Source organism: Pipistrellus hanaki, assembly GCF_964339955.1.
Source record: "Pipistrellus hanaki genome assembly, chromosome: 15".
Taxonomy (NCBI): domain Eukaryota; kingdom Metazoa; phylum Chordata; class Mammalia; order Chiroptera; family Vespertilionidae; genus Pipistrellus; species Pipistrellus hanaki.
Genome location: NC_140517.1, coordinates 1359539 through 1376117, shown reverse-complemented (window position 1 = coordinate 1376117; position 16579 = coordinate 1359539). Strand labels below are relative to the sequence as shown.

The following is a 16579-nucleotide window of genomic DNA, read 5'->3' as shown; positions in this document are numbered from 1 at the left end:
TTTTTACTAACTACCAGGGCGCTCCAAAGGAGCGGACATCCTGTCTGTGTTCACAGATACGGCTTGTTCTTTTGTAACACGTTTGTCCACCACCTTAACACGTGGTGCTTCCCAGCAAAACATTTTCTTTTTAAAACATATTTTGTTGAGGAAGGGGGAGGGATAGAGTTAGAAACATCGAAGAGAAACATCGATCAGCTGCCTCCTGCACACTCCCTACCAGGGATGTGCGTGCAACCCAGGTACTCGCCCTTGACCGGAATCGAACCTGGGACCCTTCAGTCCGCAGGCCCGTGCTCTATCCACTGAGCCACACCGGTTAGGGCGAGCAAAACATCTTCTGATGCCAACGGTGTGCCCAGCCGGGCTGCCTCCTGCCACCAAGACCTCCCGTGTTAGACTGAAACACATAGGGCGTGGGCAGGAGGCCGTGGAGAAAATCCAAGTGTGGACCAAGGATTCGCTCCGTGTGATGCCATCTTACAAAGTCATCCTTTATTATTATTATTATCATTATTATTATTATTATTATTGATCTCCAGAGACATAAACAGCAATGATGAGAGAGAATCATGGATAGGCTGCCTCCAGCACCCCCCACTGGGGATCCAGCCCACAACAGGGCCTGTGCCCTGACCGGGACTCGAACCCCAGGACCCTTTAGTCCGCAGGCCCTTCAGTCCGCAGGCCCTTCAGTCCGCAGGCCGCTGCTCTACCCACTGAGCCACACCGGCCGGGGCCACAGCGGCTTGAGATGGGCAGGAGTTTAGGAAGCAGGGCGTTGGGAAACAAGTGGTTCCCCTTAAGGCGCTGGAGGTTGGCAAACAGGGGTGACCCGTGACGGCGGCGCTCCGGGGTGCGATCCGCTGCTTCGGGCGGACGTTTGGACGCGCCCGGAAGTGCGACACGCGAGACGCGCACCCCCGGGCGCCGTTCCCACCGTCCGCCCCGCGGGAGCCGGCCCCGGGGCGGCGGCATCGGGACGGAGGCCCAGCGCCGGGCTCCACGCGGGCCGCGGGCCGGCCGCGACCGCCCCTCCCCGGGGCCCCGGACGCCGAGGGGGAGGCGCACGCGCGCGGCGTCACACCCCGACCCCGCGGCCGCCGGCGCCCGGACGGCTGCGCGCTGACGTCACGGCGCGCCGTGCGCCGGGTCAAAGTGCAGCCCCGCCCCGCCCTCCCCTCGCTGTCTCCTCGGCCTGCGCCGCCGCTCCGTCCGCTCCGCGCCGCCTTCCTGCCCGCCCGCCGCCCGCCGCCGGCCGGCCGCCATGGCGAACGTGGTCGACACGAAGCTGTACGACATCCTGGGCGTGCCGCCCGGCGCCAGCGAGAACGAGCTGAAGAAGGTACCGGGGCGGCGGGGCGCGGGCCTGCGCGGCGCCGGGCGGCCAGGCCGCGCTCCCGGGCGGCCCGCGAGCCGGCGCCGGGCCCAGGCCGGGGGGGGGCGGGGGGGCCGCGGCGAGGCCGCCGGACGCGGTTCGCGGGCCGCCCGTCCGGCCTCGCCTGACCTTGGCCGCCGGCCCCGCCCGCGGCTGCAGCAGACACCGCGGCCGCTGCGCCCGCCGGGGCTTCCTCCTCCCCCCGCCGCGGGCCGGGGCACGGCCTGGACCGACAGGTTGGGCCGCGGCCCCGGCCCCGGGAGGGACGTCCAGGCCGCCGGCGCCGCGCCGGGCGGGCCCCGGGCCCAGCGGGAGGGCGGGAAGAGGCGGCCGCGGCCGGTGCGCCGGGGCAGGTGGGCTGTTCGCCGGGGCCGCGGCCGCTCCGCCCTTCCTTCCGCCTCCCTCCCCCTTCCCCTCCTCCCCCTCCCTCCGGCCCTCCCCCCCGTCCTTCCCCCGTCCCTCCCGCGTGGCCGCGCGCGCCGGGGCCGTGTCCGGGGCACGGCCCGGGCAGGTAACCCGGCGGGCGTCCTGCCCCGCTCGCTCCGGGCGGCGGCGTGGGTGCCGGCCAAGCCCCCGAGTGTCCGCCGCCTAAAAATAAATGGCCGCCCCGCCATCGCGCCCGCGGGCCGCCTGCCGGCAGCGCCCAAAGGAGGCGTCGATGGCTCCCCGCGGCCTCCGCGCCCGGGAGCCCAGAAAACCCCGGTCTCCGCTCCCGGAGGCGGCGGGACGGGACAGTTGGAGGCAAGGGGACTTCCTGTTACCTTACCGGAAATGCCGCCCATTATGTAATTCCTGGGCCTGAGAATGAGGACCGGGGTGCAGGGGGGCCCGGCCGCCTCCATCCTTCCCATAGACCGAGGCTCGCCCAGGTCCCCGGACCCCAGGTTAGCGGGCCCCCTCCCCCTCATGAAAATAAAACACGACCCGGAGCCCCTCCTGCCTCGCCCGGATGCTACAGTGAGAGGATCCATGTGAGCAGGAATCCTCACCGCGGCTTGGTTTTTAGTGACAATGTCCTGCCGTTGGTAAAGCTTCACAAACACTCCTTATCCGAGTCTTCCTGACCCTGACCCGGTTAGTGGCCATGGAAGACATGGGGCAGCTGTGAGGATACGGAGTGTTCCGATGCTTTGGGCTTTTCCCCTGTGGCGTTGGTTTCATTGTTTGCATCTGGCTTCGATATAACCTCTTCTCAGGCAGAACTGCTGCCTGCGTTACTGTGTTGTCAGCGGGTAAACAGCGTTAGGGTGGGAAGCAGCCTTGCCGTGGACACGGGCTGTTTTTGAAAGGTGGTGGTGCTTCTCAGCAGAGTGGTTATGTTAGGACAAGTTTCTAAGCTGGTCTGTGTCTATAACCCTCCCTTTTTGTGTGCTTTTTCCCCCTCATTGAAGGCGTACAGAAAACTGGCCAAGGAGTACCACCCTGATAAGAACCCAAATGCTGGTGACAAAGTAAGTAACGGGAGACTTTCCCCCAAGGTTTCCGCCTTAGACTTAGGTCGCCCTCCTTGTCAGAGGAACGTGAGAAAAGTCCTTTATGCCCGTGAGCCCAGTTCTTAGGTTCGGGGAGTTTGGTTTTGTGGCAGGAACACCGGCATTCCGGCGGTGGTGGGTGGGAATGGGCCAGGATCAAACCGGAGCAGCTTGCACCTTCCGGAATTCGGTGGATTCTGGGTTCCCGTAGCCTTTCTCCACTCCTCTGTTTAAAAACCTGATCGTTTTCCTTTTTCTCGATAGTTCAAAGAAATCAGTTTTGCATATGAAGTCCTCTCCAACCCCGAGAAACGCGAGCTGTATGACCGATACGGCGAGCAGGGCCTCCGGGAAGGCGGGGGCGGCGGCGGCGGCATGGACGACATCTTCTCGCACATTTTCGGGGGCGGACTGTTCGGCTTCATGGGCAATCAGAGCAGGAGTCGGAATGGCCGGAGAAGAGGAGAGGACATGATGCATCCGCTCAAGTGAATACCTCTTTTTCCTTTAAAAAGCGCTTTCCTTAGCGATAGTAGAGGAGAACAGGTGTTATCTGTCATCAGAAAGCAGACTCCGGGAGCCTCGCTGTCTGTCCACTTGGGGTGACAGGTTGAATTTGGTAACTGGGTGTGTGTGTTTTGCTACAAATCCAAAGGGCGGGTGGTGTTGGCACTGAGTGGGAGGATGGTTTTGTTCACGTGCTCCCCAGGCAGAGTCTGTGACTGGCCTTTCCAATGATGGAGTTCTCCCCTTTGACGTATTTAAACCTCCCAAGTCACTTTTTATTAAAAACACACGAGCTGAGTGCCTGCCAGCCTAGTGTGTTTGCACGGTGTAGTCACTCATTACTTGATCCTCAGCGAGAACTCTCCGAAATCTGTTTCCATGGAGCTTGCTGGCTTCAAGCCTGGCGTCAACCTGCCAACATATGAACGGGTCTGACCTTGATCTTAGACTGTGAGCTCATGAACCTGCTACAATTGGAAACTAGCTTTTTTACTTTGTGAAATTTGTGAGGCCTTGGGTCCTGTCAGCTTTTCAATCTAGTAATGATTTTACAAGCAAATGGCAGGGGCTGAATTTCCAGCACTTAAAATATTTCATGTTACGTATTCATCTGAATAGATTAGAGGAAGTAAAGTATAACCTGTTACATTGTTTGACTCTCATTCTTAAATGAATATGTTGAAAGAATTTATTCTTAGAAATGTTATCATTTGGATACTATTCCAAGAGTAACACTTGTACAGTATTGGTTACTTTTGTTTTTTCCCTATATTTTTCTTTGACAAAGAAATGGTCTAAGACCTTGCCAGTATGGTGCAGGGGTTGAGCATCAACCTGTGAACCAGGAGGTCAGGGTTTGATTCCCGGACAGGGCACAGGCCCGGGTTGCGGGCTCCATCCGCAGTGTGGGGCATGTAGGAGGCAGCCGATCAGTGAGTGATTCTCTCTCATCATGGATGTTTCTCTCTCCCTCTCCCTTCCTCTCTGAAATTAATAACATTTAAAAAAAAAAAAAAAAAAAAAAAGAAATGGTCTGAGAAGTAAAACCCAGAGTGCTGGGTTTCATGGTCCTTCAGGCCGCCTTTCCATGCCGTTTGCTAGTGTGCGGCCCATGCAGTTATTTCCTGCTGCGTTCTCCGTGGCATCGAGCATTCCCTGCGGTGATGTGTTCCGTGTTGGTGGCTTGATGCTCCCGCCGTGGCATTTAGTGGCTCCCCTTCCCGGGCGGCTGCCAGGGCCTCCCGTGGTCGCGGTGCTGCGGGGTCTGCGCAGCTCTCCTGGCAGAGGTTCCCAGGCAGGCCGTGTGTGCGGCTGATAGATGCGGCGTTTCCTGGCGGAAACGGCCGGAGAGGTCAGCTCCACAGACCATGGCCCACATTTCTCCTTTCTCGCCACGGTGGTTGGAGCGCGGACTGTGCCGGCCTCGGTGCGGTTTTGTGTGCTGGCTGTAACGTAATCGCCACGGAGAGGCCCTGCCGGTTTGTTTGCTGTCGGTGATTTGGTTCAGGGCTCTTATGGAAAGTAAGAGGCGGACACCCCGGGGCTTTGTCCAGGGGGCCGCCGTGGACATGGCGTTGCTTACCCGGGGGGGGGGGGGGGGGGGCAGGGGTGGATGGGATGACTTTGTCAGTGTTTCCTTCTCCTTCTCATTAGCTTCACTTAGCAATTTTGAGAAAGTTTGAGTTACTCATGGCATAGAAGATCAACTCAATAAATTTTTGTAAACCATCAACAACAACAAAAAAAAGAGACTGTTCTTTGCAACATACTTCAACTATTTTTTTGTTCCTCTATTCTATTTTTATTTTTAAAATATTTTTATTGATTTTAGAGAGGGAGGGAGAGAGAAAGAGATAGAAACATCAATGATGAGAGAGAATCATTGGTCAGCTGCCTCTTGCATGCCCCCCCCCCCCCCCGCCCCAGGGGGAATTGAGCCCACAGCCCAGGCTTAATGCCCTTGACTGGAATCAAACCCGGGCCCCTTCAGTCCGCAGGCCGACGCTGTTACCACTGAGCCAAACCAGCTAGGGCTAAGTCATATATTTTTTTTTTTTTTTTATTTTTTTGATTTTGTACAGAGAGGAAGGGAGAGAGATAAAGAGTTAGAAACATCGATGAGAGAGAGTCATCAATCAGCTGCCTCTTGCACACCCCCTACTGGGGATATGCCCGAAACCAAGGTACATGCCCTTGACCGGAATCGAACCCAGGACCCTTCAGTCCCCAAGCTGACACTCTGTCTATTGAGCCAAACCGGTTTCGGCTAAGTCATACATATATTTTTTAAAATATATTTTATTGATTTTGTACAGAGAGGAAGGGAGAGAGATAGAGAGTTAGAAACATCAATGAGAGAGAGTCATCGATCAGCTGCCTCTTGCACACCCCCCACCGGGGATATGCCCGCAACCAAGGTACATGCCCTTGACCGGAATCGAACCTGGGACCCTTCAGTCCCCAAGCCGACACTCTATCCACTGAGCCAAACCGGTCTCGGCTAAGTCATATATTTTTACTAGACTTTTTAACTCCACCCTTTTTCTGTCTTAGAACTCTGAAAATTTGGTAAAAGTTGATGGAGTTTTGCTTAGAATTGGCTGGTTCTTTAGAGCGTGAAGACTTGTAGGCACTGGTAAAAACCTGTTGCCTCCTCCTCTCACTGTCACACGGCAGATAAGGCCACTTTTCCCTTTCTTTTTTGAGACGTGCACTCCGAGTGCCACCCTCCAGTTATAGCAGGACGTGGTAGCCCTCCTGACCTGTCCTTGGCGGGTGAGAGCCTTGTCCTGGAGTGAGGCGTGCCTTCGCCTCGCTGTGCCCGTCTGTCCCGGGAAGGGGGTCCCTGCCTGAGGCCGGGGAGGCTGTGCACTTGAGTTGCCAGCTTTATCAGAAAATGCAAGAGCGCGCGGCTGGCCTGACCCTGTGCTGGCCGTAGGCCCATCTGTGCTGTCCGGGACACAGACCTTCCTGGTGACCCAGGCCTCCAGTGAAACCGCAGTCCGTGGCGCCATGAAAGGGGTTTTAGTCTTTTGCTTGAGAAGGTTGTAGTGAAATTTGCTGTTTCGGCTGTCATTATGTCTGTGTTTGAGAGAACTGGGCAACATTTGATTGAACCCAATTCTTTTCTCCCCAGAGTGTCTTTAGAAGATCTGTATAACGGCAAGACCACCAAACTCCAGCTGAGCAAGAACGTGCTCTGCAGCGCGTGCAGCGGGTAAGTGTGGCCTGGCTGTGGCGTCACTCGCACCTGTGCCCCGCCGTGTGTCTGCCAGGAAAGTTGTTTTTGTGTGAAACTCCACCCGACACAGACATTTCTCTCCCTCTGCAGTCAGTTTGATGGTCACTGAGGGGTTGGAGATGAAGGCGGGAAGCACAGCTCCTGCCTGTCCTGTCTGCGGGCAGACGCCTAACGGACCCTTTGCTTCTTTAGCCAAGGCGGAAAGTCGGGGGCCGTTCAGAAGTGCGGGGCCTGCCGGGGCCGCGGCGTCCGCATCATGATCCGACAGCTGGCCCCGGGCATGGTGCAGCAGATGCAGTCCGTGTGCTCCGACTGCAACGGAGAAGGTGCGTGCTGGGCCGGCTCGGGCGGGGTGGGTGCGCGCACAGCCATGGGGGGGCGCACGGTTTTCTTTCTCCGTGTATCTTCCTATTCCATAACGGGAGGCACGGGGAGTCCTGGAGGGAAGATGTGAAAAGAATCGCTCCAGATGGACCATAAATGTGTATTCAGTTCAGGGAGACGTTCCTCTTTTCTAGTAGCAAGAACATGGACAAGAGGTAACGTTGGAGAGGGGAATCAGCTGTGTTCAGTCACTGTTCCTGTGAGACAACATGGCAGCCCCCGCCCTCCCGGTGGGCGGGCTTAGAGTCTTAGAGCACACTGGGCGGAGGGTTTCTCTGCGACGACCAGAATGTTGTGCATGTGACGACCCGAACAGTCACCACCGCTTCCTGTGGCTGCCGAGTTCTCTCACTCACAGCATGGCTGTGGTGGCTCAGTGGCCAGCGCGGGGTTAGAGCGTCCTTTTCCCTGTGCTCCTGGCGGGACGCGGTCACGGGGAGCGGCCTGTCACCTTCCCCTGCGCGGGGCTCAGTGCATTTCCCTGGCCCTGTGGCCGACGCTCCACTGTCGAGAAGCCGGCGTTGGCAGACCTGCCCGGTGCCGTTGCCACTTGGAGAAACTGGCATTTTGCAGAACATGCTTTGCAAAGTGTTCTAGAAACAGACTGGGAAGTTATTGATTATACACGTCCTCTCACATCGAAGCGGCCAGCCAGCCATTAGAAATGGACACTTTTTTCACAGTCTGGGTACAGCTTCCATTTTACTCCACTAGACACTGATCAGATCTTTTCAGAGTGCTTGGGGAAGAGAAGCCGTGTGTCCTGAGTGTGTGTGGAGGGACTCGGCGCTAGCGGTTCCACAGTTGTCCTTGGTCGTGAACTACATACGGGAGCCCCCTGGGAGGGCGCCGGGGCCGCTTCCGTCTGAAGTCAGTGGAACTGCCAGCTGTGCAGTGTAAGGAGTCATGTGGACACTCACGTTTTATCTGGGTTGTGAATGCATGGCACTGAGGCTGAGCACAGACATGAGTATGTGTTTACAGAGTCCAGCACCTGACACCCCTTGTGGTTTTTATTTCAGAGAGGAAAGAAGAGGGGGAAGAGAAACATCCAAGATGAGAGAATCCTGGATTGGCTACCTTGCATGCCCCCTAGTGGGGATCGAGCCCACAACCCGGGCCTGTGCCCTTGACTGAAATTAAACCAGGGACCCTTTAGTCCACAAGCTGACGCTCTTATCTGCTGAGCCAAACCAGCCAGGGCACCTGACACCCCTTTTGTTCCTGGCCCTCGGCTTTGTCTTCACTCCAGGAAGAGAGTCGGGACCAGGAAGGGCTTAAGGCACACTGTGCTCGGAAATGGCGGAGGCCTGGGTAGCTCGGCCCTCGGGGAGGGGTGAGCTTTGGAGACTCAGAATGGTTCTTTAGGTGGCGGTAAAGGCGTTCAGAAATGTGTCTAATGAATAAAGGCTTAGCGAGAGCAGCTGTCGCCTCACCGGAAGCTTGGACGCTCTCTTGCAGGAGAGGTCATCAACGAGAAGGACCGCTGTAAAAAGTGCGAGGGGAAGAAGGTGATCAAAGAGGTCAAGATCCTCGAGGTCCACGTGGACAAGGGCATGAAGCACGGCCAGAGGATCACGTTCGCGGGGGAAGCGGACCAGGCCCCTGGCGTGGAGCCCGGCGACATTGTGCTCCTGCTGCAGGAGAAGGAGCACGAGGTGAGGCCGTGGCCGCTCGCCACGCGGGTGTGCGCGCAGGTGCCGGTCAGCTGTGGGCTTCCCTGGAGCGGTGCTGCGCCGGGAAGCCCAGTGGTCCGGCTGAGGCGGGCTGGCCCTGCGAGCCGGCCGGAGCTAGGCGTGACCCCCTTGGTGCTGACCAGCACTGTGCTCGTGGTTTGGTGTCTGTCCCCAGCCTCCGGTCTGAAAGCGAGGGCCGGACCAGGAGGCTGAGCGGCTCCTTTCCCTGCACAGCCCCGGGGCGGGGGGGGGGGGGGGGGCGGTGAGGGGTAAGGGGTCGGGGGGGACAAGCTTCAGTCCTCCGTGCTGGCGATACAGATGCTGGGAGGACTGGGTTCCTCCCTCGCTGGGGGGGTGCTGCCCGCCTTCCTCGGGCTGTCTCAGGCTCCCAGCCTCAGGAGCTGTGGGTTGCTCTGTGTGTCTCGGCCCTTAGTTGATATTGCCAAGCTCACAAAAAGCGAGGCGCTCCGGTTGCTGACAAATGGTAATCTCTGGAGTTCTACCTTGGGGCCCGCAGGTGGGAGTATTTGTAGCTCTCTTACGAGGTTCTCTGTCTATGGTCAACCTCACCTTCCTCGCACAGCACCGTATGAGCCAGTAAAGGCACAAAGAGAAAGATGGCCTGAGTCCGCGTGGGCACAGAGCGAGCCGGTGTAAGGTGGTGCCGCTGTTTGTGGTGCTGCCGTGGCCCATCTCGGGGGGGGGGGGGGGGGGGCAGTCAGCATGTGGTGTCTGCGGCCGCGGCAGGAGGGTGGTGAGCAGGTCGGGGCAGGGGGCGGGGGAGTGGGAATGGTGGTTAGTGATCTGGCCTGTGGACTGACATGAGACCTTGTCCCCTAAGCTCAGCCTGTCCTGGGGCATATAATCCAATGGGGATTTAGAAGGGAGGTCGGAAGACTTGGAGGCAAAGGCCTTCAGTCGGTTCTGACTCCGTGAACCAGCGTGGCCCCCACGGGCTTGGCTCCGCTGGACACCAAGCGGTCCTCCCTCGCGGTCTTCGGGCCGGAAGGTGGTGCCTGAGCTGCCCCCGTCGGGCCGCTGTGGCTCCTTGGCCCTATGCAGACGGGAGATGGCCAGGCGGCACGGGAGCTATCTGGGGATGGCGGCAGGTCCTCCTTGGTTTTGTGACAGTAAGTTTGAGCCCAAGGTGAGGTGTGGGCAATTGGTTTTGTTTTTACTGTTTTTTATTGATTTCAGAGAGGAAGAGAGAGAGACGTCAGTGATGAGAGAGAATCATAGCCCGGCTGCCTCCTGCACGTCCCCCCACTAGGGATGGAGCCCACACCCCGGGCCTGTGCCCTGACCCGGAATCCAGCCGCGACCTCCTGGTTCACAGGTCTGAGCCCCGCCGGCCGCACTGGGCAATGGCTTAGTTTCTACTCTGAGAACATTCTGGACCTTCTGGGGAAAACTGACTCGTTTGAACTTGGTTTTTCTTGTGTTTTTCACTCCCAACTCTGTGCTAAAGTAATGGGAGGGCCATGCGGTCAGGGTGGGTGTGGGTCTGAAGTCTGTGTGAGTCTCCTGAGGAGGCAGTGCTGCTGGGAGTGCTGCACCGCGTGTGTGTGGTTCTTCCTGTGTGTGTGGGTGGGTGTGCGCACGTGTGCCGGCGGGCTGGCTGCCAGGTGCACGTGCACAGAGGACTCAGGATCTGGGATGAGCTCTCTGTTCGTTTTTCAGACGTGATGGTCACTGTAAGTGGGTTGCTGTCTTGTTTTTGGCAGCTTCTCCATTAATCCTGTTTTCAAAAACTTCCTAATTCTTGCTTGTGTGTTCTCTGAGTTTTAACATCACATTGGCTAGCCTAACCACCCCACCACCCAAAACAGCCAAAAAGCTCTGAGGCCATTTTGTATTGGAACCACATCAGGGTGAGCCCTGCTGTCCAAGACTCCCCAGAGAGCGCCCCCTGCCTGGCCCTCCTGCACGGCTGCCTCTTTAAGAGGTGCGCCAGGGGGGCTGCTCTGGCTCCCGGGAGCTCGGAGAAAGGGGCCTGGAAAGCAGGTGCAGCTGCCCGCTGGCTCCACGTCTCGGGGGGAGGGAGGAGGGAGAGTGTGCTAACGAAGGCTGTGTGGTTCGGGATGGCCGTTCCCTCTGCGGCCGCGGCCGCGGCCCCGGACCCAGGTCCGGGATGGGTGAGGTCGCTTTCCTTCACGGGCAGACCTGGTAGGAGGGTTTGGGGCTGGGGCTGTTTTCAGGTTCCTCTCTTCTCTGACTGTCCCGCACTCTTTGGAAGAGAAACTAGTATTGAGGGGAAAACCTGGGCGACCTTTACTGCAGTTAATTTTATTAAATTGAATTTCAAGAGAAGCGGCTGGGGTTTGTGACTCGGTGAGAGAAGGGAGGCAGGCAGGAGTGCAGGTGGGTGGCTTTTCCTCGCAGAAGCGCGGGGACATTCTGGATGTTGAAGGAGTGACCTTTGCCCTCTCTGCCCCGCCACGGGTTACTGTTGATTTGCATTCCTCTGAGCAGGTTCGGAGCTTTAGGCGAGAGGAAGCGTGTTCGTACGTGTGGGACGGGGCGCACGGTGTTTAATGAGCGCCTTCGTGGGCTGAGCACTGCCGGTGGAGCTGTTTATGTTGAACTTGGCCTCCCTCGCCCTTGTTCCCATCGTGTCTGGGGAGCACTCCGGGGGCGAGCCCGCTCACAGAATCTGCTGGGCCCCCGCACCCTCAGCTGGCAGCCGGGCAGGACGGGCCCGCAGGGCACGCTGCCTGGTCCTGCGGCCTCGGCTGGGGCTTAGGTTGGAGCCACTCGTCCAGGTCCAGGGCTGGCCTTGAGAACGGCGAGGGTTTCCCACACACGTCCGTGGCGGCTGGGGCGGGCTCCTGCTCCGGTGGCTCCGCACAGAGCACAGCAGGCGGCTCTCCCCAGGTGTTCCAGCGGGACGGCAACGACCTGCACATGACCTACAAGATCGGCCTGGTGGAGGCCCTCTGCGGCTTCCAGTTCACCTTCAAGCACCTCGACGCCCGCCAGATCGTGGTCAAGTACCCGCCCGGCAAGGTCATCGAGCCGGGTGAGTCCCCAGGCGGCCAGAGCTCCAGGGAGGCAGGTGTTCCAACAGTGGACACTTCCTCTCGCTCAGTCCTCACACTCTCCCCACGGCTTGTCACGTGACAGGGTGCGTCCGGGTGGTGCGCGGGGAAGGAATGCCGCAGTACCGTAACCCTTTCGAGAAGGGCGACCTGTACATCAAGTTCGACGTGCAGTTTCCTGAGAACAACTGGGTCAGCCCCGACAAGCTCTCCGTAAGTGCCTGGCCGGCTGCAGAACCAGCCGACGCTGGTTGAGTTTCTTTGTCGCCTTCCATTTGCTTGTGGTGCCAAGATGAGAGCGCAGGTGCAAGTGATTCTGAAGTGTGTGGCCGGCTGGCCGGCTGCTCCTGAGATGGGCTTTGTTGCTGGCGTGTCCAGGGCCGGGGGGTTGGAAAGTGGAGGCCCTGGGCGTGGTGTGCTGGTGGGAGGGGGGTTCGGGTGGGGGGTTCCCTGCCTGAAGGAGGCACCCCAGCCCAGCCGGCTGCTCTTCGTGCAGGAGGCGTGTCTGCGTGTCCCGTGTTCAGAGTGGGCAGGTGCCTGCTTGTTTTCTAAGCAGCAGGGGCCGCACGAAAGAGTCTACCGGTGCGGCCTGCATCTCGGCTTCTCGCTGGGAAGGAGCCGCCCCTCGGCTGTGTGTGGGCAGGGGCGACCTTTTCTTTTCTTTTTTAAATAAATTTTATTGATTTTTTACAGAGAGGAAGGGAGAGAGAGAGCTAGAAACGCCGATGAGAGAGAAACATCAACCAGCTGCCTCTTGCACACCCCCTACTGGGGATGTGCCCGCAACCAACCGGAATCGAACCTGGGACCCTTCAGTCCGCAGACCGACGCTCTACCACTGAGCCACACCGGTTTCAGCGACCTTTTCTGTTTGTTTCATTTTAACGAAGGAACTAGAAGACCTTCTGCCATCCCGACCGGAAGTCCCGAGCATCATCGGCGACACGGAGGAGGTGGAGCTTCAGGAATTCGACAGCACTCGGGGCTCGGGCGGCGGGCAGCGGCGCGAGGCCTACAACGACAGCTCGGACGAGGAGGGCAGCAGCCACCACGGGCCCGGCGTGCAGTGCGCCCACCAGTGAGCTGCCGGCGCAGGCGGTCCTCCGCGTGCCCGGTGGTCTTCGCGGCCCAGCAGAGGGTCTGTCGATCCGAATGAACTGATGGATATTTCCTGGTCTATGTGTAACTTTAAAGTTGGTATAGTATCTACAGAGTGTATAATTTAACTAACCACAGAGCTCTGCATCTTCGTCTGACTGGTCTGCGGAGGAGAGCACTCGCGGAGGCAGGACTGACCGTGCCTGGCCTCCCGCGGGTCTGGGCACGTTTCTGTCGGAACGTGTAGGTTTTGTTCCATGTTTGCACCTCGAAGCCACGTTGTAAAGTCTGTCCAGTGTGCCCTGGAGCTTGTGTTTGGCTGCGCCTGCATCCTCAGCTGCTACACCAGAATAAAGAGTTTCCGAGCCTGCCTCTGGCGTAGGTGCATGGGCGTGGGCGCACCCCGGGCGCGGAGCCGGCCGGAACCGGGGAGTGGCATCGGCGTGGTTGTCATGTTGTTGGGTTTTTCCTCTTTTTCTTGTTTTTTATCATGTGAAAGGTTTCAAAACTCGGTAATAAAAAGCAGTTGGTGTAAGTTATTTTTGTGTCACATCTTTAGGAGGAGGAACACATTTTTAAAAATGGATTTTAGAGAGAGGAAGGGGGAGAGAGACATCGGTGTGAGAGACATGGATGGGTTGCCTTCCATGCCAGTGCTGACGGGGGTGAACCCACAGCTGGTATGTATGTGCCCTGGCCAGGCATGAGGCCGCCACCCTCCCGGGCATGGCCTGCTGCTCCGAGCTCCCCTGGCCGGGGCAGCAGGAGCATGTTTTGGACTGTCAGAGGATCCTGACCTGGAGAGCGTGTCTTAGTTCTGGCTCTCCAGCAGGGCGGATGCTCAGGCGCACGCCCATTTGATCGTTTTTCACCAGTTTGTGACGTGGGTAGAAACGGGCTTTACTGGCTTCCACTGATGCTTTAGAATCCAGGACACCCGAGCTACACAACTCAGGGCCCTGCGCATTGGGGCGACAGCCTCTGTACCCCGCCATCGCCCCTTTTAGAAGCAAGGAAACTGCAAAGCAATATTAGAACCATCGCACCCGTTTTCATTCAGGTTAAGGTAAAGATTCTGTCTCCATCAGGCCGAGTGCTGGAGAGGGGATTGATGAGAGGGAGGACGGAGTGCTGGAGAGGGGGATTGATGAGATGGAGGACGGACTGTGCTGCTGTGCCATAGAAAAGCAGGCCCGGACCGGTGTGAGAACAGCCGGCCCCACCGCTGTGGGAGGGGCCCTGTGTGGCTCTTCCACCTTTCTCACTAGGACCTCCCTTCCCAGGATGCACTTGGATTTGAAGGAGAACCCTCTGCCGTACACGTCCCGGGAGGGAGAACGGGGGGGGGGGGGGGACAGAAAGGAAGTTTTTCTCGGAATGCCACCCCCGACCTAAATCGAACGCGCGCAGTCTGCCCTCGTCCGCCAGCGCCTGCCCGGGCAGGGGTCCTGGCGTTCGCCCAGCGCAGGTGTCGGCTCCTGTCCTCTCCGCCCTGCCTCCGGGAACAGAAGCGGCTTCACAGCCGCCTGGCCAGGCAGCAGCTTGCAGTTCTGTGTCCGGTTACGTCCCCGCGCCCACGTGAAACGTGACATGCAGTGCAGTGTGTGGTTCCGCCTTCCCAATAAAGGTTTGTGAGCTGGTCCGGCGTGGTCCGTCTGTCCGTGCGGGTGTTTCTGAGCGAGCCCGCGCGGGGGGGAGCGGGGAGAGGGGGGCAGGCGCACTCGGATCCGTCACTTCCCGTGGCCTCGTCGGCTTTGCGGAGCTGTGGAGAGGAGGCCTGGAGCGCGGCCACAGTGGCTCTCCCGTCGGAAGTGATGGTGCAGCCGCACAGTGACTCTCCCGTCAGAAGTGAGGCCGCGTACACCGCTCACTAGGCCTCGGGGGGGTGCACTCGGGGCGGGGGCTTGGGACGCTCAGGACTTGGCGGCCTTCGCCGCTCTCCCCGGAACATTACGCCCCGGAGAGGAGCCGTTAGCATGTGCGCTCTGGCCCTGTCTCCGGTGTATCGTCATCGGTGTCTGTCCGGCGGGGCCGGCTTTAGCTGTTGGTATGAAATGGTCCTCGTCTAAGGATGTTTCCCATCAGTCCGTAGAGAGAGGGAGGGAGGAGGAGAGAGGAGCACCGGTGTGACTGCCTTCCCCACTAGTCCCCACGGGGGGGGCGAACCCGGGACCCGTCCGGGCTGGCACTGCCCACCATGAAGCCGGCCGGCGCTCCACTGGGGTCTAACCTCGTCCCGTCCAGGGCTCATCCCTGAGCGCACGGTCCTGCCTTCGCACTGCCAGGCCACGCTCCTGGCACAGGCGTGCACACGCCTGCTCGGCGCTCGGCGCCGGTGGACACGGGTTTCCCACTGGATCACGCTGTGAACTTCACACGGTTTTGTGTGGGCGCCTGTCCAGTGCGGGTAGATCCTGAGGAGTGAAGTGACTGTTCCCCCGGTAACCGTCTAACCCTTTGCCAGACTTCCAGAAGGCTGTCCCACCGGATGATCCTTTTCCTCACCTGCCAGCACAGACCCACCGGGGACAGCCTCGCGGTGGGGGAGGGGCTGGGGTCTGCATCCGCCTGGTGACGCGCCCACGGGCCACGCGTGCACCAGCCGCCGCCGCGTCACTCGGCGTCTCCGTGTCCCCTCCCTCCGCCGCAGGTGCCGTGTTATGTCTGGCCCTCCCTGCGTGGGCGCCGCCTGGCTGGCATGGCCCTCGGGCCGGGCGGAGACCTGGACGGGGCTGAGGACGCTGTCAGGCTGGCGAGGAACCCTCCTGCGATGTCCCCCCCGCCGGCCAGTCAGCAGCTGTTACAGTGAGACACCGAGAACCCTGCCCGGCACCTGCCCGGCAGCCCTGCAGTCCAGGTCCCGTGAGAGAATGGGTGGCCCCGCCACGGGGAGAACAACCATGGACTGCCGTGCAGTGCTGAGGATCGTCTGCCACCTTTTTATTTTTTTATTTTTTATAAATTTGGAATTCTTTATATATATGTATATATATATTTTATTGATTTTTTTTTTCAGAGAGAAAGGGAGAGAGAGAGCTAGAAACATCGATGAGAGAGAAACATCGACCAGCTGCCTCTTGCACACCCCCTACTGGGGATGTGCCCACAACCAAGGTACATGCCCTTGACTGGAATCGAACCCGGGACCTTTCAGTCTGCAGACCGACGCTCTACCACTGAGCCAAACCGGTTTCAGCTGCCACCTTTTTAAATGTTGTTAGCTGTTAGTCCTCACCTGAGGAGATTTTTCCTGTTGGTTTTTACAGAGAATGGAAGGGGGAGGGAGAAAGACACATCGATTGGTTGCCTCCTGCACACACCCTGACTGGGGCCAGGGTCAAGCCTGCAACCCAGGTACATGCTCTTGACCAGAACAACCCACAGCCCTTCAGTCTGCGGGCCAACACTATCCACTGAACCACACCGGCCAGAGCTGTATATATTTCCTAATTTTCATCACATGTTTTTTTTATATGTTTTTATATATATATATATATTTGGTTTCAGAGGAAGGGAGAGAGATGGAAACATCAATGATGAGAGAGAATCATTGATTGTTTGCTTCCTGCACATCCCCCGCCCCTGGGGATTGAGCCCACAACCCAGGCATGTGCCCTTGGCCGGAATCGAACCTGGGACCCTTCAGTCTGCAAGCTGACGCTCTATCCACCAAGCCATACTGGCTAGCACAGCATCTGTTTGATTTGCAAATATTTCTCCCATTCTGTGGGTCTTAAAGCACACGTTTTTAAAATTGTTGAGATCTAATGTGTCAGTTTTATTTC

The 16579-nt window shown here is 58.5% G+C and overlaps 1 protein-coding gene across 1 annotated transcript; it reads left to right on the top strand.

Moving 5' to 3' along the window:
* Positions 1 to 1117: 1117 nt before the first annotated feature.
* DNAJA2 (DnaJ heat shock protein family (Hsp40) member A2) lies at positions 1118 to 13333 on the top strand. Its single transcript, XM_084905352.1, has 9 exons — positions 1118 to 1345; positions 2770 to 2829; positions 3115 to 3338; positions 6494 to 6574; positions 6791 to 6924; positions 8444 to 8640; positions 11533 to 11677; positions 11782 to 11909; positions 12587 to 13333. Exons 1-9 carry the CDS (start codon positions 1268 to 1270, stop codon positions 12776 to 12778), a joined length of 1239 nt encoding a protein of 412 aa, XP_084761478.1. The 5' UTR covers positions 1118 to 1267; the 3' UTR covers positions 12779 to 13333.
* Positions 13334 to 16579: the final 3246 nt, after the last annotated feature.

Coding starts and splice junctions, on each gene's coding strand:
- DNAJA2 (XM_084905352.1), top strand. CDS start 1,268: ATGGCGAACGTGGTCGACACGAAGCTGTACGACATCCTGGGCGTGCCG. Junction 1,346..2,769: donor GCGAGAACGAGCTGAAGAAG/GTACCGGGGCGG, acceptor CCCTCATTGAAG/GCGTACAGAAAACTGGCCAA. Junction 6,575..6,790: donor CTCTGCAGCGCGTGCAGCGG/GTAAGTGTGGCC, acceptor TTGCTTCTTTAG/CCAAGGCGGAAAGTCGGGGG.